A 24,947-nucleotide genomic window follows, 5' to 3' on the forward strand; every position below is an offset into this window, starting at 1 on the left:
AATTTGCACTTTTTTTGTTCAAGCATCACTGTCACAGGCAGTTAAATGCAGAAGCGCAGCGAAGTGGCCTGTCCTCAGGCTAGAACTCCAGAGGCTCCTTATGTTTCAATTACAGCCTCCATCTCTGATCAGACCTGGCCTTTCTTCAGCTTAACCAGACACAGCAGTGCAAGGCCTTAAGCCTCTGTCTGATAATTGACCCCTGCGATGCTAATAGAGCTCTAAACCCAACTGAAACAGCTCTAGCATTACACCTCTTCCTCTTCCTCAGGCCCCTCTGGGTCACTGTGTCCATCTGCTCTTTGCACTTTGTCACAAACCTGTTCTATTTTATCAAAGTACTATTTGTAGGGTTAAATACAAAATTGGCTTAATGATTAAACTTACAGAATAAATGCGTACAGACCTTGGTCAGGGTAGACACTATTTTCACTATTTTTTTGATTGCAAACAAAACATTGAAAATATGCCTCGCCACAAAATTTACTGTGAATTAAAACCTCCAGAAAACACGGTTGTGAAAATAAGAACTGTGGCCAGATTTACAAAACATTCTTAAGATTAAAATTCTTCTTAACTGCTATTTTCCTGTTTTTTTGTGAACTCAAGAATACAGTTGGGAATATTTTGTATTCCCAAAACATTTCTTAAGATTGTTTTAAACAAATTTATTGCAAAGAATATTCTTAAAATCATAAATAGCGTAACATATATTTACAGTGCTATGCATAAGTTTAGACACCCATACTAAAGTTGACTAAAAAGAGGAATAAAAAATCATCTTTTGGAAACTGAACTTAATGCCTTAATTTAAAAAATTAGGAAAAATCCAACCTTTAAGGACACCAATTTTCTTTGTGAATGAATAATGTATCGTAAATAAATAAATGTTCTTCCTTAAAATACAGGGTGCATAAGTTTGGACACCCCTATGTTAAATTCCCATAGAGGCAGGCAGATTTTTATTTTTAAGTATTTTTTTTATTGTTTTTTTAGGATACTATGCATCCTGATAAAGTTCCCTTGGCCTTTGGAATTAAAATAGCCCCACATCATCACACAGCCTTCACCATACCTAGAGATTGGCATGGTTTTATTTCAGTTAGCCTAATAGCTGGTTTGATTTGCATTGAGAGATGATCTTATGGAAAGTACCCCATGCCAATCTCTAGGTATGGTGAAGGCTATGTGATGATGTGGGGCTATTTTAATTCCAAAGGCCAAGGGAACTTTATCAGGATGCATAGTATCCTGGATCCATGAAGTAACTGGCCTTTAAAAATAAAAATCTGCCTGCCTCTATGGGAATTTAACATAGGGGTGTCCAAACTTATGCACCCTGTATTTTAAGGAAGAACATTTATTTATTTACGATACATTATTCATTCACAAAGAAAATTGGTGTCCTTAAAGGTTGGATTTTTCCTAATTTTTTTAATTAAGGCATTAAGTTCAATTTCCAAAAGATGATTTTTTATTCCTCTTTTTAGTCAACTTTAGCATGGGTGTCTAAACTTATGCATAGCACTGTAAGTTAATTATGGATAATAATGGATAATCTCCAACTTAGTTCTTAAGTCTTAAATCCCCAAGATGCTTAATGAAGTTATTAACGCAACAGACCTATCCATATTTAGAGATCTTTGAAAAAAGCATTAAAAACATGCGTTAAACTCGACTCTGAATCCAGTCAAGCCAGTTGCAACGGAAATAACGTGAATGTTTATTTCTATTATTACCATCATACTATCAGATAACACCAAAACCTGTAATTTTCTTTTTAAGAAAACAAAAATAAGAATATATTTCAGAACTTAAGAATTTTTCAAGAATTGCACCAAGGAACATTCTTACAAATTTCTTAGAATTTATCCTAATTGCTTAACACCTTTCTTAAGATGATTTTCATGAATCCGGCCCCTGATATCCACATCCCTCACAGTCTTGTTTTCAGTTCACATCACACACAAATGGTGTCTACTCTGACTAAGGTCCATTAACAGGACCATTTTCTGATATTTCATGATGTAATCTTAACCACGGCTGTCCTTTCCATTTACCCTGCTACCTCCTTATCTCCACCAACATGTAAATGATGGATTTATGCGCATTGTCAAACTGGCGTTGTGACCCTGAGTCAGCAGTGTTGAGGTGTCCTGTGGGGTGAGATCTTTTGTTGTGTGTGTGGACTGAGAGGAGGGGTTTCAGGGCGGGATGGGTTCAGAAGGCGGTCCCTGGGGTCTGGGCCCTGAGCTGACTGCTAATGAGAAGCCATCTGAGGCCCTCGGAGTCTCTTTGCACCTTGAACATGGCCACTACTGCCACCTGACCTTGGCTTTGATCTGCCAAAGTGCTTGACCTCTCAATTCCCCACTGGCCACCCCTTACCATCTGGACAACTACACACACTCTCTTCATCTCGCTCTATCACCCTGACACACACGTCAGAAAAAATTATAATTTCACGATGGCTAATTTAGTTGGGTAGGGTGATAAAAACGAATGGACTTACTCGTACGGTAAAACATCTGACTTATAATAAACACTAAATATGTGTGTAGGAGTGTGCAATATTGACACAAATTGTATCCTAACGTGTTTCTGGGGTTTTGTTGATATCAGTAATTACATGATATTTTGCTGAGTGTGTTTTTGTACCTTGATTGGTTTAATGCCTGTCGTGGACAGCTGACTCCTGAAGATTTTCAAATTCTTCATATTCTGTGCAATTCACAGCAGTTTTATTTCCTTTTTTTATTGATTTCCAGGACGATTTTACCTTCTATAATGGCTTTTTTCTCACCTAATTAGATGTATGCATCAAATGCTTTAATTTTTATCAATAAACATTGTTTTTAAAAATGAATATATATATATATATATATATATATATATATATATATATATATATATATATATATATATATATATATATATATATATATATTTTTTTAATTAAATGATACTTTAAAGATGACACTAAAACTGCCTATAGGTTTGTGTAATGAGTGAGCCATTGAGTCATTCATTCAAATTCCTGATTCTTTCAGGAATGAAGAGTGACTGTCTTTATAAATGGGTCATTGAATCATTGACTCAACCCATTAGTTCAAAAGCACGTATTCATTCAGTAACGAAATGTGTTTCCTGAATACTAAGTTTAAAATGCAACCCAATATCAACCTCTTGTTTATTGAACTGTTGTTATGTAATCAATCACATTTATATTTGTGCTGTGGCATCTTATTGTTTGGTTTTGGCAAAGTGAATGTCAGCTTGTACAACGTTAAAACAACAATTACGATATTATAATAGAAGATACACCCCTATACAAGTGATGATTCAGATTCATACTTGAATAGTAACATGTACAGACCAGTTGAAGCTTCTACGACTGTATTCTGCTTCAGAGTGTTCTGGTTGAAGACCCAGTTGAATAGATTGTTTTGGACTGTTCCTGAATAGTCAATGAGTCTGTGCGGTCCCCTGGGCTTCTGCTCTCGACAGCCTTTAATGCCTCGCCTTTGTCACCTGGTGCACCGTGGGGTGGCAAAGTGGCCTCTAAAATAGTGGTAAAAGAGCATTATCTGTTAAAACCCCTCCGCACTATGCTTAGAGGACATTTTTTCTCCAAAGTGGATTTGCTTCGTCTGTTTTTCCCTCTCTGTTGTAACAGCGCTATTGTACTTTTTGTTTACACACTTTTTTTTTTTTTTCCCCTTTATCCCTTTCTCCCATCTACGCACAATCTGACCTGTGCTTGAATGAGGTCATCACATTATTTTACAATTCAGGGGGATTTTAAATTGGCCTTTTTGACACCTCATCCCATTCCAGCTCTTTCTAAAATATTTTGTGTAGAGTGTTCTGGGCGCGTAAAACTTTGGGAGTCGTGTTCTTACACGGGTTTGGAAATTCCCACTACGTTTCGTTTCCATCAGACTGGAGAGTTTTTCCATCACAGGTGCTGAAATGGTGACTTAAATTACAATCACGTTGGGAAATCCCTAAACTTCGGATAACTTTATTATCATTGACTACTTTATATAGGTTCCCGCTCGCCTGCGGAAAATACAGAACGGTCCCGTGTTTGTTTTTCTCTCAACATTAGCATTTTGGAACAGTGTCATCTAAAAGACCTCAGTCTGTGCAAACATTCAGCGTGTTTCCTGTATGTTCAGATCTCCCTGCTTCCGACAGAGACGAGCGCTTGGACGGCGTCACTGCTCTCTGCTTTATTGAATTAGTCCATGTCACCGTCATCCAGCCCTCAGGAACCCACCTCGTGCACTCAAAGGAACAACCTGTGCCACAACAATTAGAGAAACCCGAGGCAGAGATGAGATGTTGGGCAGTGATGGTGGACAAATCATAAATCAAGTCTGTCAGTAAAAGCAGCTTGATGGTTTTGACTTCTACACTTTAAAAAATATCTTTCGAGATAAGTTTTACAAGAAAATTTCAGGTTTAATTCAATGTGTTACTTGCCATATCTTTGTAATTTGTGAAATTTACTAGCAATTTCTGAATGAAAATAGCTTCTACACCACTTTTTTTTTTGTAGTTAATTGTCAACACCTTTTTTATACTATAATTTCAAGCATACAAGGAACAATAAAGCACAAATCCTATTTCTAAAGACCAGCGTGCATTTATGTAAACAGCTGCCGGAGGGAGCAGTATCACGTAAATCTGAGGTGTGCCAGAACTGAGGCGAAGCCGCAAACATCGCTTAGGCGCAGATGAATGCATGATATGTAATGTGCTGTGACTGCAGCATAAATGTGTTCAATAGATGGGAGGTTAGGATTTTTTTTTTTCCATCCTCAGGAAGTGGGAGTGCAGGTTGGCTGATGGCAGCAGTGACTCTGGCTGAGGTCAATATTTGTTTTAGGAATCTCAATAGCTGAGCCACGCTTAAGTCATCTGCATCTCTGATAATGGCACGCCATATGGCTCTGTTGACCTAGTGGGATCAGGCTTATTATCCCTTATTCTCATTCCTCTCTTCCCCTCCCTCCCTCCCTCCCTCTGTCCTCTATTTCACGCACATACACTTTTCATTCGCACCCATTACTTAATGTGCTTTACATCTCAGTTGTGTTTTCAGTACTCACTGTTAAGTTTTCTTTCCTGATGAACCATAAAGGCTCTTTACTGTGTTTCCATAATAGCAATCTTTAGATTTTATGTTTATGTATATGCATGCTGTATTTATCAGTTTTATTTCGAGACTAAGATATATTGTGCATAAGGTGTTTCTTCCTGATACAAAGGCTCTTTCCTATAACGTTGCCCATGTTTCCATACCAGCAAAACCTTTCATTTTTAGATAATACCCCTGTAATACTCAGATTTGTACGGACGCATTGATAACACCGCGTGCCGTCTGTTGCTGATCAGTCGGTTTTATTTCGAGGCTAAGCTATAAGTTTTTCACCAGATCCGCGCCCCCTCCCTTCCCGCTGTGTGTTTTGAGCAGAAAGCATGCAGAAGTGAAGCCGATCGCTCCCTCCTTGTGTGCAGCCCTCAGGCTCAGGTGCTTGTCAGCATTGGGTTCAGTCGGACCTTTTCAACAATTTGTCACGGTTGCCTCAGCTCCTGCTGCGCCGGCACGTGGCACACACACACACACACACACTGGTGTGGCGAAGCCAGCGTGGTCATGATGGAGTGCAAAGGCCTTGGCAACAGCCTAGCGCCTGGCGGAATAAGCAGCCTCCCTAATGAGATGGGAATGGCATCAGTCGGGCCCTCCAGAATTTCAGCAGGCAAGCATGTGCCTCCACTCCTCAACATATTCATTACACATTAGAGCACGCACGCACACACACACACACACACACACACACACACACACACACACACACACATATACATACAGCAATGCACACTGATTGTATACGTGTATTAGCTCTTGAGTGATTGCCTGGCTTGTGTTGGTGTGTATGTGGACGTTAGGGCAGAAACACCTGCTCATGCGTTTGTTTGGACGGTTAACGGACTGTGGCTGTAACTGAACAGGCCACGCTCACCATGTGTGTAATGACTGCGGTGCAAATGGCTTCAGGAAGATTTGATTTGTTTCGTCTGCCGTAGTACCAGTGCCCAACCTATTACATGAAGTTTCCATTTGCTCTGAAATGCCAAGTGGAATGTGCCGGATCCTGAAGCTAGATTGTGATTAAAGCAAACTGTAATTTTAACTGTCCTTTTTCCTAAAGACCTAAAAGTCTTCCACTACATCTCCTTTTTAATTTACTTCCCTTGATTTACTTTTAGCTGCCTGTGCAAAAAAAAAAGATTAAAACTCGTTTACTGAGCGCTGTGTTACTTAACCTGTGTGACTTTCTTTCTTCTGTGGAACACAAAAGGAGAAGTTTAGCAGTATGTTCACACTGCTGCCGCCCATGCACGAAAATAATGCACTTTCACCAAGACATGTACATTACAATACTCTCTATGAACCATTAAAGAATGTGAGGTCTTTTTTGAGGAGATTCTTTGTAAATTGATTATTTTATTTAGATCAGAACTTTTTCATTGTTCATTGTTACAAAAACAACTTTTTTAAACAAATGCTGTTCTTTCGAACTTTCTATTCACCAAAGTCTCTTAAAAATTGTGATCATGGTTTCCACAAATCTATTCCCATTGGAATGACTGGATTTCGCCTGTGATATTTTGCAGAGCTGCGGTAAACGTGACTGTACCTTTAGAATGATTTCTAAAGGATCAATGAAAACTGGACTAATAAATGACATTGGTAACACTTTATAAAAAGTATACAGTAATAAAGTACTTACAAATCATTTGCAAACTATTAGTGTATAGTTAATTAATAGTTTATATATTGTATACTGTTAACCTCTCTACATTCTCACTCTATGCCAACAAGCCCTTTTCTTTGACCCATAGATCGGATCAATACTTCAAGCGCCGTAGCCAGAGGAGCCTTTATGTTCACGCTCAGGTAGTGCAGAGACGCGCTTTATATATATATATATATATAAATATATATAGTGAGTTCTTCATGCAATTAACAAATTATTATTGTTTAATTAGCTCATATATAAAGAGTTAGATAATGCTTTGTTAACATATTAACTGTAAATAGTACTCACTTTACATTAGGTCACAGAAAATCAGAAAATGTCATTAATTAAGTGCTTTAAACCAACCTTTGCTGGACATTAAGGTGCATTAGTATCAAGTGTTCCTTATTTGTTTTACAAAAACAGTAAGCACAAACACACACAAATACATTTTTCCATGTGTTATGTGGACTTTCCATAGAAATAATGATTTTTTTTAATACTGTGCAGTCTGTATATTCTATACACTAACCCTAACTGATGCATTTTAACGTGATCTTATGAGTATTTATATGTATACATACAGTACTAACATATTGACAGCATTGTTTTTTATGTTTGTTTTTTTAAGCGGTTATGTTTAACTTTGGGGATAAGGTTTTTTTTAGTTTTTATTTATTTATTATTAAATAAATGCAGATTTGCTGAGCACAAGAGACATCTTTTAAAAACATATATATGTGTTAGATCTACTGTTAGATCTCATAAAGCTTCCTTGCACTTTTGCATATTCAGATTTGGTTGGCAACAAAACTCATGAGAACCAGTTGCATTTGGCATCATTGGCGTAAAAATGGTGCAAACATCTTGATTCACCGGTTTTGAATATGCGTGCATACATTTCCTCACACAACATTTCTACTTTGTGATGATTTCATGAATCACTTTTTAGATGCTGACAGCATTATAACTCTTTTTTTCTGTGCTGTATTCACTGTTCAGTCGTTGTTCCTGGGTATTTGTGAACCCTGTGATGATCTTCTGTCATGTGAATGTAATTTTCCTTGATGGGCCGTCAGTTATGAGGAGAGAGCTCTCTACCTGGAGGCCATCATTCAGAACCACAAGGAGAACATGACCTTCGAGGACTTTGCTGCCCAGGTCTTCTCTCCTTCCCCCAGCTACTGGCCAACGGGAGGAGCAGGTGAGACACCACCGCTAGCCTTTTATTTTCCTTCTTTTAATGATTGGTACTGTACTAACCCAGAACCTAAACCTAACAACTTAACCCATGTTAAATCCATGTAAGGAATAGTTTCACTTAAAAAATCTAAATTGTGTCATCATTTACTCACTCTCAAGTTGTTCCAAACCTGTATGAATTTCTTTCTTCTGTTGAACTCAAAGGAAGATATTTTGAAGAATATGAGCAACAACAGTCGATGCACCCCGTTGACTTCCATTGTAACTGGGGTCCATAAATGATGACAGAATTTAAATTTTCAAGTGAACTATTCCTTTAACTTATTTTAGTCAGTACTTTCTTGCGTAAATAAACTTTAAGTGCACGTACTGCAAAATAAAGTGCAGTTTTCATTTTGCTGTTCAGTAATTCCTCTTCCATCCCCGTTTACAAAATTGGGAAATCACTAAAATGGATAGGTTGTCTGGTACGGTTGCTTATTGCATTTCACATGTGGTGTAAGACTATGGATGTGTGCAATGCACAGGTCTAGATGAAACCATGAGGTCCCTGAACTGACCGTACAGGCTCGACATTTTATGACTGCAAAAATAAAATCAATACTGCCTACGATTGTGAAAGCAGTATGTCAAACCACAATTGCACGGCTGTACAGCTTAATGAACCACACACCTGAAAAGGAGAAATTGATGTGGCCATAACTCTATTTAAAGAACCAGGGTGTCATGAGAATGAATCTAATCTTAACAATCACGGACATATCTGTAGTGAATATGTCTGTTTAGTTTTTGAAAAGTAAAATTTATTTAGTTTTAGCTTTTTTTAGTACTTCAGCTTAAACTAAACGAAAATGAGATGTTGCAACTAACTGAAATGAAATAAGTTAATAAAATTAGCTTTTTATATTTTTTGTTTTATTGCAGTTAATGTTTTTTTTTTCACGTAATGAAAATGTTTTTTATGGTTTTAGTTTAAGTTCATGATAGTAACCCTGTCTCATATACTACAGTCATGACATTCCCTTTTTCTTTAAAAACAAAACAAACATTGTATCTTCATTTTCGTCAGTTTTTCAGGATTTAGAATTTTAGATTTTTTTTTTTTTTTTATTACATTTACAGAATGGCAAAAGCGGTTGTGTTTGTTTGGCTGGACATGTAGTGCATTTTGCCGAGTTTATTTACTTTTCTTTGTTATTTAAATAGTTGTTTAATATGTGCACTCTGTTCTTCAAGTGGACGGTAATTCCCCCGTCCCTGAATGCAGCAGGTCTGGTGTGGAGTGCACTGTACAGGACTCTCTCTTTTACATCATTTTGCAGAATAATCCTCTGAACGTTTTGATTTCTATAGCGACGCCCATTTATTTCCTAGAAAGGTGTTGAAAATCGCTATGGTGACCTCTATTGACTCATGACAAAAGCTGCATACAGAGCGGCTCACAGACACACCCACTGAACCCAGAGAGAGAGAGAGAGAGGGAGGGAGACCGACCCTATTAGACACTTCAAACTCCATCTCTCTGAATTTCTCTTGTTTTGCATCTCAGGGTTTCTTGTTGTACCTCCATCAAACACAAATCCATCTGTTTGTGTCGCCAAAACCAAATTACAAATTCAATATTTATTTACTAATTAACACTTAAATTAATAATATACCCATAAAATGTAGCCTTAAGATGGAAAGAGGTGATTCTGTGTATCTATACAAGACATGCAAGCTCTGTTCCAAAGCCTAGAGATCCGTCCAGTTTAAGAGCGTTTTAGAGACATCAGATGTTCATAGCAAAGGCTGGTACACCATCATTTGATTGTACCATGAGTCTGTTGAATTCTTGATTCTGTAAAACTAATGTTGTAGTAATTATATACTCTAATTATTTACACTTATGGATTTCCTTTGAAAATAAAGTTGAGACATAACACTACCATTCAAAAGTTTGGGGTTAGTAAGAATTTTATTTTATTTTTTATGTTTTTGAAAGAAGTCTCCTCTTCTGCTCATCAAGGCTGCATTTATTTGATAAATGCATATATTGTGAAATATTATTATAGTGCAAAACAACTGTTTTCTATGTGAATATATTTTAAAAAAAAAATTATTCCAGTGATCAAATCTGAAGCTTGAGCATCATTACTCCAGTCTTCAGTGTCACCTGATCCATCAGAAATCACTCTTAATATGATGATTTGCTGCTCATGAAACATTTCTGATTATTATCAATGCTGAAAACAGTTGTGCTGCTTAATTTTTTTGTGAAAAACATTATACGTGTTTTAATTATTATTTGTTTAATAGAAAGTTCGAAAGAACAGCATTTATTTGAAACTGAAATCTTGACTGTCACTTTTGATCAAAATAATTTAATTGAATGCATCCTTGCTGAAGAAAAATATAAAGTTTTGCATTTTTAACATTAATAATAATAAATATTTCTCTGAAAGATCATGTGACACTGAAGACTGGAGTAATGATGTTGAAATTCAGCTTTGATCACAGGAATAAATTACATATATTCACAAATATATTCACATAGAAAACAGTTATTTTAAATTGTAGTAATATTTCACAATATTGCTGTTTTTACTGCATTTTTGATCCAATAAATGCATCCTTGCTGAGCATATGAGCATAAAAAAATCTTACAGACCCAAACTTAAGAACGTTAGAGTAGTAATTTACCCACTTTCTTTGTTTTATATTCTGACATGACATCTACATCAAGCCATAGTAGTTTTGACACTTTTATGAGATAACTGCCTATGTAGACAGCGACAATTAGACAGCTCACTGCATTCTGGAGCAGAGCCACAGATTCACTCACACTAACATGTTCAGACTCACAGATGCTTAAACTACCGTCCAGTGCAGTTCATTTCAAACACCTCCTCACCCAGTAGGACTTTAGCTGTTGTGTGGCTGACGGTCTCTTGACCTGCTCCATGTTTCACCACCATCTCACCCATGACAGCAGGCAGGCGTTGGCCAGGGATGGTTTGGGACGTGGACTACCTCTGGGCCAAGCTGGACTGTAAGCCTTTCTGCCTGCTTCCTCCATTAGGCATGTGGCCCCACACGTCTGTTACACAAACCTGTCTTTTTCACTCTTCTTCTCTCCGTTTTCAATAATACCCTGCATGTTCCCTTTTTATGACAGTCAATCGAGTACATTGAATTTCCTCCTTGTTTTCCCGGAGCGGTTTCTTTTAAAGTGCCCTATTATGTTTGTTTTTTTTATATTACCCTTTGTGCCGTGTGTAATATAGCTGTTGGTAGAGTGTAAAATATCTGCAAAGTTTTAAAGACCTAAGTGCACGTCAAATAAAGTTAAAGTCTCCTAAAAGAAAGAATCGATTCTGAACTGTCAAAACTGTCAGCAATTCCAGTCTCACTTTCCTGCACCAACCTGTAGGTTTATAGCTCATTTGCATAATGCCCGCCTATGGTTTTCATTGGCTGTCCGCGAACAAAGCCTACTTTGACCCGCCCTCAAACACTGTAGTTGTAGCTGAGACTGGAAGAGTTTTATTCGAGACGCTGGTTTCTGCGCTGTTAAAGCACATGCTCTTCCAACAGATGAGGACTCAAGCTCAAGTCGATATGGAAAAACTGGCACCATCGTTACTGTTCATATCACTGTGTATCAAGTCCTGAGGAAGAGCTGAAATTCAGAGATGCTAATGGCCAGTTCGTTTCCGTCATGCACAATGTCACAGTAAGCGTTCGACCAATCGCATCAGAGCAGAGCAGGCTCTCAGACAGGAAGGGTTAGAGAGACCAAATCCTTGATCGAACCGTCTCAGACACTTAGGGCCTGTTTACACCTGGTCACTTCATGAGTGTTTACTGATTTATCAAAACGATTCCATTTACACCTGCTCACATAAATGTGTTTTTCGTATAACGGATATAAATCTGATCTTCAGTTCCTGCACTATATGCAGATTTAATGGAGTTCACGTCACCGAAAGCAACAGATATGAGCTGCATTTTATTGATCATCAGCTAATTTCAAAATCAAAGACCGTGATTAGAGAATAGGAGGCCGCTTCATTTACTTTTAATGAAGATGATTGTGTGTTAAGCGTCTGTGACTTTGATTTGCGATAGTTTGTGCGTTGGGTTGATGAAGAGATGCTCAGCTGCTCATCTGTGGCGATGCGTGTTGCAGTAGCGTCGTCATATCTGACTATAACATGACATATAACACGCTCTCACACGTTTATTTTTTTAGCATTGATTTTTACAGCCCGTTCTCATCCCAAGGCGTCATATACTGACGCTTTTGACATTTCGTCTACATCGAACGCACATGGCACCCTTTAGCGTCAATATGAGACGCAGATAGATATGGGCCAGAAGGCGCCTCCTAGCGGTCTAACCCTAACCCTACACCAGACCTAAACCTACCCATAACCGAACAAAGCTCTGTGCGTCTCATATTGACGCTAAAGGGTGCCATGTGCGTTGGATGTAGACGAAATGTCAAAAGCGTCAGTATATGACGCCCTAGGATGAGAATGCGTTGGATTTTTAGCATTTTTAGCATTTAGTCAAATTTACATTTGTGGTTTCAACAACCAGATGCGTTTACACTTGTCCAGTTTGGTCTGGTATACGGCCCAGACCTCCTCCTGATGTGGCTTGAGCGATCAGAGTTTAATCCGTCTCGAATGTGTTTCGGAGGGCATTTACGCCTGGTCTTTTCACCATCGGATAGCTATCCGATCACAGAAAACATATGAAGTGACCAGGTGTAAACAGCCCCAAAACGAAAAGACATGATGCTGCAATAAACATTGAGAAAAAGAAATTGTATTTTAATCCTGAATGCATGTAAACCTGTTATAGGGGACCTGCGAAACTGAATTAGGGACCTTTAATATAGCATAATAGAGGCACTTTAAAAAACAAAAATGTGAGTTGTACTTGTGGAAAGCGCAGTGGATCATGTGAGCTCATGGATAGGCACATATTTCATTATTTTAAAAAAACGTTACCTCTGTTCCAAAACCTAGTTCACTACCAGATAAGCAGCTAAAGCTTCAAAGGCAGCATTCTAGGAGACTGGAATGAACCTTACTTTGTGTATCAGATTGAGCTGTTTTTGATTGATGATATAAGTGATGTATCTCTCAACACTGTCTGCCAATTTATTTTTTCGAAGCTCATTGCTGTGTATTCTGGGATTGCCTCATCTGTGAAGGATACTGTACATCATGTAATGTCAAAGCGAAGTAAACTACCGTTCTAAGATTTGGGGTCAGTAAGATTTTTATTTTTATTCAACAAGGATGCTTTCATTTGAGAAAAGTGACGGTAAATACTTTTAAATTGTTACAATTTTTTTCAGTTGAAGTGCTGAAATTTTTTTAATAATCTGATAATAATCAGAAATGTTTCTTGATCCTCGGATCAGCAATGTCCAGGTAGGACGCTCACTAGGTTTTGGAACAGGGCAAACTAAACGTGAGAGCATAGAAATCTCTGGTTGTATCCATGCAGGGTTTGGTTTGGGCCTTTCAGTTCTTTGATTGAGGATTGACAGGAATTGAGGATTGAGTTAAATTGTTGTTTAATATGATAGTTGGTGGACAAGAGCTCTGAGATATATCGTCTCATTACAGACGTAGGCCAGGAACTGATATCATTTACACCCTCCCTCATATAAAACACACATATATTATATATGATTACGTCATTATTCCAGCACAAACACCGAACCTGATCATCTTTGTTCAGAAATAGCCTTGTGCTCGGGTTTAAACGAAACTCATTTCGGTGAACACAAGTTTGATGCACATGTTTTGAACATTCATCTATTTCCACTTCCATGTCTGGCATCCCACAGCTTTTCCCATGTTAAACATTCTTTCATTCTCAGAAAACACACGGTGTGAATAGAAATGTTCCACCTTCTGCTTGTCTGTCATGAGCACTGTATGTTGTGTGTCAGTGATGCGCTGAAGTTTCAGCAACCGCAAACATTGGGTGGAAAATTAACCTAAGGTTCTGTAACGGCGAAACATGTCCATAACTCCGCTTGTAAACAATGTCTTAAAGGAGAACTCCGGTCAATTTTAACATTGAGCTCATTTTTTTGTACATTTGGAGTGCTGTCAATACAGAGAACAACGACAAAAATCAGTGTATTGATGAAGAGTTCCATTAAAGGAGAACTCCGGTCAATTTTAACATTGAGCTCATTTTTTTGTACATTTGGAGTGCTGTCAATACAGAGAACAACGACAAAAATCGGTGTTGCCTACACCGAGTTATTCTATTTTTAAAATTTGCACCCTGTTGACTTCAATAGGGCAAGTACTAAACCTGCTTTTAGGCTCTTAACATCCTTGATGTGTCATTACAAGTGTACAGAAAATGTGAGTGATTCCTTCTGAGTGAACACGGGTGAATCTGATTGCAGTAGATGTGCACGATATGTATAAAAATGATGTTATTTCAGCCAGCGCACATACCTGTATTTTCTTCCTGTTTTCGGTTGAAGTCCAAAGTAATCGATTGCCGAGTTCACGCGCGTGATCATAGGTAACTAAACCTATGCGCGTGAACTCGGCAATCGACTACTTTGGACTTCAACCGAAAAACAGGATGTAAACAGGTATTTGCGCTGGCTTAAATAACATCATTTTTATACATATCGTGCACATCTACTGCAATCAGATTCACTCGTGTTCACTCAGAAGGAATCACTCACATTTTCTGTACACTTGTAATGACACATCAAGGATGTTAAGAGCCTAAAAGCAGGTTTAGTACTTGCCCTATTGAAGTCAACAGGGTGCAAATTTTAAAAAGAGGATAACACGGTGTAGGCAACACCGATTTTTGTCGTTGTTCTCTGTATTGACAGCACTCCAAATGTACAAAAAAATGAGCTCAATGTTAAAATTGACCGGAGTTCTCCTTTAATGCGATCTTACATTCACATCAGAAAAGCCAATGTAAAAAAATGTAGAGAGCATTTTGCTAAATGTATGCACTGTATTACATTTATTATAGTTAGTTAACCTTAACTTCATTATTTAATAAATGTTTGGATAAATAATTCATGAGAATACGTTTTTGAATTTAAATGTTTATATTTCAACAACAACTGGAGTAGAAATATAATATTATTAAGAAGTCGATATAAAAATGTGGTGATACTTTACAAGAAGGTTCATTTGTTAATATATTAACTAACGTGAACTAACCATGAGCAATACATTTGTTACAGTATTTATTAATCTTTGTTAATGTTAGTTAATAAAAATCCAGCTGTTCATTGTTCATGTTAGTTCACATTAACTAATGTTAACAAATACATCCTTTGATTTTAATAATGTATTAGTAAATGTTGAAATTAATATTAACTAAGATTAATAAATGCTGAGGAAGTATTGTTCATTCTTGGTTCGTGTTAACTAATATTAATTAATGAACCTTATTTTAAAGTGTTACCAAAAATGTTTAAATGCAAACGATGAAATAAACGTTGTTTTCGGCTGAATAAAACCTCCTATTTCAGTCTGAAACATTCCTTTCAGTTCATCACTGTTGTGTGTGTATTTGAACATTTTGTGTTGTCCTTCCTTCACCCCTCAGGAGTAACTTCTAACACACTTTTTCCACAGCGTTCTCACACACACACACACACACACACACACACACACTCGTGACGGTGCACAGCTTACGTGTTGCTCTATTGTCTTCTCTCCTCTTCAGATTAAGTGTGTTACAGGTGTGAGTTCAGTAACTGAAGGTAAGAGTCTCGGTCTGAGCGGAAGCCTGGTGTCTGTCCCAGAGATCCCTCTCTTTTCCTCTCGTCTACTCATCTTCCCCTCTCTATTCCCTCTGGAGCAACAGCGAGGCCGTTCTGATTATGGACTCAAGCGCAGTAATCGTAACACAGTAGCAGCATGAATGCTCTCCATCTCTCCTCCTCTCCTGCATGTCTCCGCTTTATTCCCTCTTTTCTCCTCGTCTTTGTCCTTTGGCGTGTGTGTGTTTGCCTGAGGCCACATCTGACACTAACACCTGCCCTACTGGAACATGTCTTTGTCACTTACGCTTTTGTTTGGACTGCTGGGGGAGCAACTGGGAATGAGGGACACTTACTTTATATAGAAATATGCTGGGATATATATTTCTCTATATATATATTATAGAGGCCAAACAGGAAATAATTGTATACATTTAAATTTGCAGGATGTGGATATACACGTTACACTGAATTTTACAGTCTCACTTCACAACAGTATTTTCACAAATATATTCTTTCTTCCTTTTTCCTTTTTTCCTTCCTTTTTCCTTTTTTTCCTTCCTTTTTCCTTCCTTCATTTCTTTCCTTCTTTCTTTCTTTCTTTCTTTCTTTCATCCTACCTTTCTTTATTTCCTTCTTCCTTTCTTCTTTCTTTCCTTTCTTTCTTTCCTTCTTCCTTTCTTCTTCCTTTCTTCTTTCTTTCCTTTCTTTCTTTCCTTCCTTTCTTTCCTTTCTTTCTTTCTTTCCTTCTTTCTTTCTTCTTCCTTTCTTTCTTTCCTTCCTTTCTTTCCTTTCTTTCTTTCCTTTCTTTATTTCCTTATTCCTTTCTTTCTTCCTTCTTTCTTTCTTTCTTTCTTCTTTCTTTCTTCATTTCTTTCTTCCTTCCTTCCTTTCTTACTTTTTCCTTTTTTCCTTCCTTCATTTCTTCCCTCCTTTCTTTCTTTCTTTCTTTCTTTCTTTCTTTCTTTCTTTCTTTCCTTCTTTCGTCCTTCTTTCTTCCGTCCTTTTCTTTCTTTCTTCCTACCTTTCTTTCCTTTCTTTCCTTCCTTTCTTTTCTTTCTTTATTTCCTTATTCCTTTCTTTCTTCTTTCTTTCTTTCTTTCTTCATTTCTTTCTTTCTTCCTTTCTTTCTTTCTTCCTTCCTTTCTTCCTTTTTCCTTTTTTCCTTCCTTTTTCCTTCCTTCATTTCTTCCCTCCTTTCTTTCCTTCTTTTTCTTTCTTTCTTCCTACCTTTCTTTCTTTCCTTCTTCCTTCCTTTCTTCCTTCCTACCTTTCTTTCTTCCTTCCTTCCTTCCTTCCTATATGAGAACTTTTTTAAATGATTATTATTATTATGTGTCTAAACTTTTGATTGTAATGAACAGTATTAAGAAAGAATATACATCTGTGATGTTGAACATTTTGGCATTTACAACTTTATTTTCAGAATGTGTGTATTTTTGATAATAATTAATATATAATTAATTAAAATGTATTATAAAAAAAATGTATGTATTAGAATATAATGAAATGAATTATACATTTATATATAGTTATTTTGTGTTTGGCCCCATGTAATATTTATATGCTGTTCTCACTCACGCTTTTCTTTTCACAAGCAACACAGTGCACTCTTATTTTTAATTTTGAGTGCACTTCATGAAACCGCACACATGAGAGGTGCTGATGAAGACAGAAACTCTCAGGGTTTGCATGACTGACTTGATTCACACACCTCACCTAGTTAATTCTGAAGATGATCGGATCAATCACTGTGATGAAGAGCACTGTTGGGTCGGTACGCTCTCAGCTCAGCTCCAGTGTGGAAACAGTCATCTCTTAGATCAATAAATGATGAAATCAGCATCGGAGAGGAGGGACCTGTGGATAAGTGTGTGTCCTCTCTGCTGGCATCCCGAGGTGGTGTGTGTGTGGACGAGTGGAACGGACACCGCCCGCGCTCGTTCACTCCTCCCCGACTCCTTTCACATGCTGAGGCTGTTGTTCTCCGCTCTCCTCCCCCTCTTTCAGAGAAGCCCTGGAGTGGAGGTCCATGTTCCCCACACCATCTGCTCTCAGAAACTTGAGATGCCCGTAAAAAAAAAAAAAAAAGGAAAACGGTCGAAAAGAAAGAAAATAGCCAAGCAGATGCCATCTTGACAAAGCAGGAAGCTTGTTTAATTTAGATGCTTTCTTGAGTACCAGTGTCTCCATATTTTTTTTGCATTTCTGTTTCTTTCCTGCAGCAGAGAGGAACTGCTTTTCACATCTAAACGCCTGAGTTTGTAGAACGACAGTAATTGGCGATAACAGTAAAATGGCTGATTTACTTGAGCACCATTCACATCCGTCTCCATCAGAGGGGTTTCTGCTTCAGGAATGGCATGCTATCAGCTTATTAATGCCGTGTTTGCCGATGCTTGACTCTGCGTGTAATATGTCCTCATTTCCCAGGTTCCCTCAGTGGCAGCACGAGCGCTGACCTCAGTGTTACCGTGATGACCATCGACACCGGTGACCAGGTCTCTCCCACGATACCACGGGCATCCAAACACCGGGTGTCCGGGAAGCTCCGCCGCTCGGCCAGCGCCATCAGCAAATCCTCAAACTGAGCTCTTCCTCCGGCCCGAACACTGCAGCGTCCTTAAACCTGTGCTTGAATGTATTATTTGACTGGAATGTCTTTCACCTGTAACTTTTGTTTGTGTGTGTATGTGTTGAAGCCTTGTAGCATTGTCGTCACTATAAAGAAAGAAAAACCAAGAGAATAATGTATGCTGAAGAAAAGGACTTTCATAGAAATGCCGCATTCAGAACTCGAATAATGCTATAAAACGGCCGAGGCTTTATCTAGTTCAGAACACTCACTTTTCTTCATGTCAAACACTGAAAACCCAAGCATTGATGAATGTGGGAGAGACTTTCGTGTCGTCCCGGCACTGCCACGCTTTTGGCCAGTCTGAGAGAACACTGACACTCTTGAATCGTGGAAAGAGAGAGCGTCAGCTTTTACTACTTTAGTAACGTGTAACCAGTGACGTCTTTCAAAGCAATGAAATCATGTTTTCTTTTCTTTTTTCTCGTTATTATTACTTTTAAGCAACTGGTTTGATTGTTTTATGGAGCTGATCAATGCAAGGTGCCGAACTGAAAAGGCACCTGTCGTTTGTGATTCTGTCGAGGTGTAGCATGAATGTGCTTCTTAATTTGGGATTTGCTCCCGTTCCTGTCATGTGAATCTACTCTAACATTCCAACGTTTTTGCACTCTCTCGGTGGTGAAGATGCCGTGGTTTCTTCTTTTCTTCCCTCTGTGTTTGAATGTACTGTACATTGCTTTCATTTTGATTCGATTTGATTTGATTTGATTGGATTGGATGATATATATTTGTGTCATGCTGTATATACGGAGCAGGATCTGGCGTGTTGTAGCAGACTGGCCCGAGGAAGCGCCTCAGGTAAACCCGAACTCTGGCTGTGAATGAAGCGATCCTCACAGTGCCTGTCCGCTGCTTCTCTTTGGCCAACTGGAACCAGTCTGGGGTTTTTTTCTTTGTGTTTCCCCTTCACGACTTTAACTGATCCCACACTTCCTGGATGGAGAGCAGACGAGAGAAAGATCCGCACGAGTCTTGCGTTTCACTGGAGTAAATTGAATGAGATTGTCTGTGTTTTGTGAGAGCTGCTTCTGTGAGATTAGATGCTGGATGGGGATCTTTTCCACCTGCTTCCCCGATTCCCACGTGCCTCTCCGAGTGCCCTTTACCATACCAGCAGCATCTCTCTCTCTCTCTCTCTCTCTCTCTCTCTCTCTCTCTCTCTCTCTCTCTCTCTCTCTCTCTCTCTCTCTCTCTCCATCTCTATCTCTCGCTCTCTCTATCTCTCTACATCTCTCTCGCTCTCTCTCTACCTCTCTCTACATCTCTATCTCTACATCTCTCTCGCTCACTCTCTCTCTCTCTACATCTCGCTCTCTCCCTTTCTCTATCTCTCTCTCGCTCGCCAACGCCCTGCCGCCCCTCTCTGTCGCCGTAGAGACCGGCCTGGTTGCCATGGAGACCAGGTGTTACACACTGCAAGCTCCGCCCACGCTGCAACAGGACACATGTTGCACTACTTTGCCTTACCTGAACACTTGTCTTTGTAGTCTTGCTTTGCCTGACACTTTCCCCCTCTCTCCCAAACGCTAAGTAACGTAGGAGGCATTCTCTGAGTGCACTGAATGAAAAAGCTGACGAATGTATGCAAACCGACGGCCCGAATCCCAGCTTAATCCCAGATTGATACGGATTTTGAAATACTGCAACTAGCCTGACTTCCGTTTGAGGACGATATGTTTATTGTAGACTTTGTTGCTAGCCCTGTATATTGTGTCTCTTTTTTGTTTTTGTTTTTTGAATGTTCTAAATTCTGAAGGATATAAATATAATAATGCCTGTAATATAATCTTTGTAAAAGACATTGATAAGGAAGCTTGAAGATTTCATCATGACTTGTTAACATATCAGACTGTTTTTAATAGAAAAAGTAATCGCTTTATCTTTACTAGAAATGTGAAGAAGTCGAAACATTTCATTAAATCGATTTAAAGTTCATGTTTAGATGCATTTGTTTGCTCTGTTTTATTCATTGTCTCTTGCTCTCATTGGGTTGTTGCCATGACGTCAGCAGTGTCCTGCACGTTTATGGTTTATTTAAGCAATGTTTCTGATTATTTTGACCACTGATAGAGAAAGAGACTGATGGAACAACCCACAAATCTCACTGCAGCACTGCACTGGAAAAAGACAAAAATGCTGTAGGATTTACTTAGAAAGAATTTTCACTGAAAAAGTTGTTTCCTGTAAAACACACTCCAATATTATTTGTTTTAATAGCCACTTTGAAAAGGTTTTTTTTTTTTTTTACAGTGTATTTAAAGGGATAGTTCACCCAAAAAAGGACAATTCTGTCATCATTTACTCACCCTCATGTCATTCCAAACCTGTATGAGTTTCTTCTGCTAAACACAAAAGAAGATATGTTAAAGAATGTTGGTAATTTACCAAACAGTTGACGGTAGAAAAAACTAGATCAATGGCTACCGTCAGCTTTTTGCTTTCAAACATTCTTCTAAATATCTTCCTTTGTGTTCTGCAGAAGAAAGGACTTCATAAACGTTTGGAACAACTTGAGGGGGAGCAAATGATGACAGAATTAGCATTTTTGGGTGAACTATCCCTTTAAGTAAAATGCAAAACGAGTAATCAAAAATGTCCAGTTACACCAAAAATAAAATGTTAGCCTAAATGTTTATTGTTGACAAAAAAAAAGTTATTGAATATTCTATTACTATACCCTCTAAAGGGTTTTACTCACCCTCAAGTGCTTATATATATATATATATATATATATATATATATATATATATATATATATACACACACACACACAAACATACACAATGCAAGTCATTTGGAGTCCAAATCCATTTGTGTTCCACAGAAGAAAGTAAGTATTTTGTCTTTACTGAAACCCTGTTTCATGCATAAAATAAGACGTTGACTTTGGGACGCTTCTGAACTAAAGAACTGTTTTATATCTGTCTGAAACCATCCATGACTTTGTGCTCTTGTGAGAGAATGCGTGGACATATTGTGTGTTGGAGCGAGTGTGTGTAAGTGATGCTCGGGGTTAGAGGTTGTTGTGTTGCTGGAGCTGAGGGAATAAGAGTGTAACCTGACCCTCGTTCCATCTGTCTCTCCTGCTGCTCCATGAGTCTCTGAGTACAGGTGCACACACTCCAACACCTACAGCTCCTGCAGGTGGCCTCCGTCACACACACACACACACAGAGTCAGTAATTAAACGTGTGTGTGTGTGTGTGTGTGTGTGTGTGTGTGTGCTCTAAATCTGACCAAAACTCTTTTTAGGATTTTTTTTTTTTTTTTACATTTATTGCCAATTGCAGAACACAGTGAGAGCTTTAAACATGACTATAATGTGCACTAATTAGTTTGCTGAAACAATCCGATGCTCATTTTGCAAACTTGTTCCCTTCCTCTTTAGTGATTTGTATTTAATGGCTGATAATGCATTATTTTTCATCTGTATCAGCTCGTTATCTGAATCTCTCAGCAACCTATTATGTAAATGGAGCACAAGTTGCTCTTGTACAGCACTTTTTCTAGAGGTGTTTGTTACTATTGTCCAAAAAAAAAAAAAAACATCTTACAAAAATGGCACCAATAGAAAAATGGAGAATCAATAACGGCAGTGGTGAAATGCATTACTGGCTTAATGTCCTTGTACATTTCTGAGTTCATAATCACAAAGGCTGTTGTCACCCTTTAAATGATTTCAGCTGGATTTACAGAGGGCCAAATCCATTATTTCCCTGATCAAGCAGAGCTACATGGTGACTTCAGAACGACCTGACAAATATAAAATCAATACTGCTGCACTTTACAGAACGAACAAGGGTTTAGGACAGAAACTGTAGAAGTGAACTGCCAGAGGTTGTCTGACCGCTCTATATCATCTCATATCATCTGACACCTGTAGAAAAACACCTTGTAGTTGCTCAGCCGCACATTAACTTTGCAGTAGCAAAGGCTGCGCACACACAATCACAAAAAACAACTATGTCTTTCTTACCTTTGTATAAGTCTGTAGATAAATACAGTGAAGAACATTAATGTATGGAGGATAGTTCTCAGTTATGTTGTGTTTAAAGGTTCATATGAAAGGGATGAGTTGCCATCTACAGTTCACACACAGTGACTGAGACTGAGCGAAATGAACTTCCTTTTTCATTCATATAAACTACTGCACAAGTAGTAGCCTACACTTTTTTGTTGATATTGTGGTAAATATGCACGAACAAAAAGCTGCTGCTTTTTTTTTTTCATTTTGAAAATATTTTATTTGAGTAGACAACACGGACGCACATATAAAGCGATAGGTAGCAAACATTTAGGAAAATAAGCTGTATACGTAGAAAAAGATTGCATCTATAAGAGCTTCACGTTTCAAGGGAGCGCACAAAACCCAAGACAAGATGATCTCGACACAACGATTAGACGGCAACATGTGACACAGGAAAAAAATCGCACAATAAATTATACAAAGCCATTGAAAATAAATAAATACATAAATAAATAAAATATTACGAATAAACATATTACAATAATTTTACATCATGATAGTAAGTTGTAATTGTGTGCCGACATTCAAAAAACAATCATTACACTGAAGAGTTCTTAAGGCAGTAGTTTGATGTATTTCTCTAAAGGCATTTCTGGCTACTAAAGGGAAACTTTTCAAGATTTGTTGTAGTTGTTTTTTGAGTACGAAGAAAGAGAGAGAGAGAGAGAGAGAGAACATTTTCAGTCCTGTAATTCACACACTAGATTAAAGCTACAGACGCGAAACGCACAGCATGTGAATTCAAGGCAGAGGTACAGGAACATATCTTAGGTCTAGGAGCTATTACATTACCATGTGTGCAAGGTTCTAGAAAAATACCTTTGTAAGGACCAAACTAATACTTTTCTCCAGACTTTTCTAGTTGAGGGATTGGATGAAGAAAATAGAGCGTTCTAAAAGGCCAGATTGGAGTGTGTTCTTCTTCAGCAGGCGTTACGCACGGGCACCTGGAGGAGGATGACTTGCCTGTTTTCGGTGGGGTGGCATTTGTTGATGTGCCTGGTGAGACCCGGCGAGCTGTAGAAAGTGGCCTGGCAGAACTTGCAGGGAAACGCCTGGGCATCGTCGTGCAGGAGACGCAGGTGCCGCTCCAGACTCGCCCGGTTGGGAAGCTTCTCTCCGCAGGCCGGACACGTGAGACAGTCCGCGGGGCTTAGATTGAGCGGACCCGGGCTCTGGCTGTCCTCCCTCGGCACCATGTCTGGGCTCTCTGTGTTGCGAAAAGCCTCTCCGATGATTTGATTTTGGAGCGCTTGGTGTCCCAGGATGTGCTTCCTCAAGTACGCCTGGCGCTTGAATCTCTTCCCGCAGTGCTGGCAATCATAGAGCCCGTCTTCCGAGCCGGATTCTGACAGACCCGGGCTCGGGGAGTCTCTGTCGCTGGGGAACTCTGCTCTCAGGTCTTCGGGGAAAGGTTTGGCGGGTTGGAGGGGTTGTTTGGGCGCGCTCGGGACGCGCGGTTTGTGCCAGCGCCGGTGGGAGGCCAGGTTTGCCGGACAGCTGAACACCTTCTCGCACTCGGGACACCTGTACTCCACCCGCACTATCCGGGAGCACTTGTGCTGTGCCAAAGAGAACGGGTCCGAGTATTCTTCTTTGCAAAGCTGGCAGATGAACTCTCCCAGGGGCTTGTTGGAGCTGCCCGAGGCCGCCCGGGGCTTCGGGTCCACGGGCCCCTCTTTGATTTTCAGGCCCAGCACCGGGGAAGTCGTTACCTCATCCTCGAAGTTGAGTTTGCGTATGGCTTTGGGTTTCTTGGCGCTTTTGCCGCTTTTACGCTCGGCTGCGTCAGAGGAAGGTCTTTTAACGCCGGGTCGGATGGCGGAGGAGTGCGCGCCGCTCCGGTTACTGTTGCTGGTGCCGATTTTCAAGTCGACCGGCGCGAACAGAAGATGATGGTCTAGGCTGGTGAGTGAGGCGGCAGTTGGGAAGGATTCGGCAGAGACGGGCGAGCCGAGATTGAGGCTTCTCTCGAAATATTTCCTGTCGTGCTCCTTGCTGATGGGCCGGGTGGGGCTGTACAGCGCTTGGTACACCGCCTCCGGGTTGCCGAACTGCACCGGCTTGTGGACCGGCACCGGCGCCTCTGCCCCGTCCGACGGGAGCGCAGAGATGATGCTGTCCGGCTTGGATGCGCTGGGCGCGGGCGAGTACGCGGCGATCTGCGCGATCTGACATTCCGGAGCGAATCCTCCATCCTCGTCCGAGCGTATCCGGTACGAAACGAGCGATGCTTTCTTGTTTCGTTTCACTAGGAATCCTTTGGGCATGTCGGCGGATGGATGAGGCGAGGATGACAAGGCACAACAAGACGAGATCCAGAGCCACAAACACGCCGTCCGCCTCCCTCCCTCTGAGAGATGCTTTTGCTTCTCAACGCATAGCTGCACTCTTTTTAAGCTGGAATGATGTTATTGTTCTCGCCCCTCGCCGCTCCATCCTCATCCAATCAGGGACGAGCGCGGATCTCTGTGGAATTGCCCGTGGGAGGGCTGAGAG

General features: G+C 39.5%; 2 protein-coding genes across 8 annotated transcripts in view; one reads left to right on the plus strand and one right to left on the minus strand.

Annotated features, from left to right (window-relative positions):
• The window catches only part of ralgapa2 (Ral GTPase activating protein catalytic subunit alpha 2), a 202,258-nt gene extending 181,891 nt beyond the window's left edge, over positions 1–20,367 (plus strand). For 4 of the 7 annotated variants that reach the window (XM_081347448.1, XM_081347450.1, XM_081347453.1 and 1 more), the window contains 2 exons: positions 7,895–8,019; positions 18,217–20,367. In XM_081347448.1, the coding sequence (XP_081203574.1) occupies positions 7,895–8,019; positions 18,217–18,374 (283 nt within the window). In that variant the 3' untranslated portion in view covers positions 18,375–20,367. Of the gene's footprint in view, positions 1–7,894; positions 8,020–10,989; positions 11,050–15,746; positions 15,784–18,216 lie in introns of all 7 variants that reach the window. The other 3 variants (XM_081347449.1, XM_081347454.1, XM_081347452.1) reach the window with 2 other exon arrangements.
• Positions 20,368–23,371: 3,004 nt separating this feature from the next.
• On the minus strand, positions 23,372–24,718 carry insm1b (insulinoma-associated 1b; the record flags this gene model as incomplete). Its single annotated transcript, XM_081347458.1, has 1 exon — positions 23,372–24,718. The coding sequence occupies one exon, from the start codon at positions 24,716–24,718 to the stop codon at positions 23,372–23,374; it is 1,347 nt and encodes a 448-aa protein (XP_081203584.1).
• Positions 24,719–24,947: the final 229 nt, after the last annotated feature.

Source organism: Scardinius erythrophthalmus (genome assembly GCF_964197995.2).
Source record: "Scardinius erythrophthalmus genome assembly, chromosome: 19".
Lineage (NCBI taxonomy): Eukaryota > Metazoa > Chordata > Actinopteri > Cypriniformes > Leuciscidae > Scardinius > Scardinius erythrophthalmus.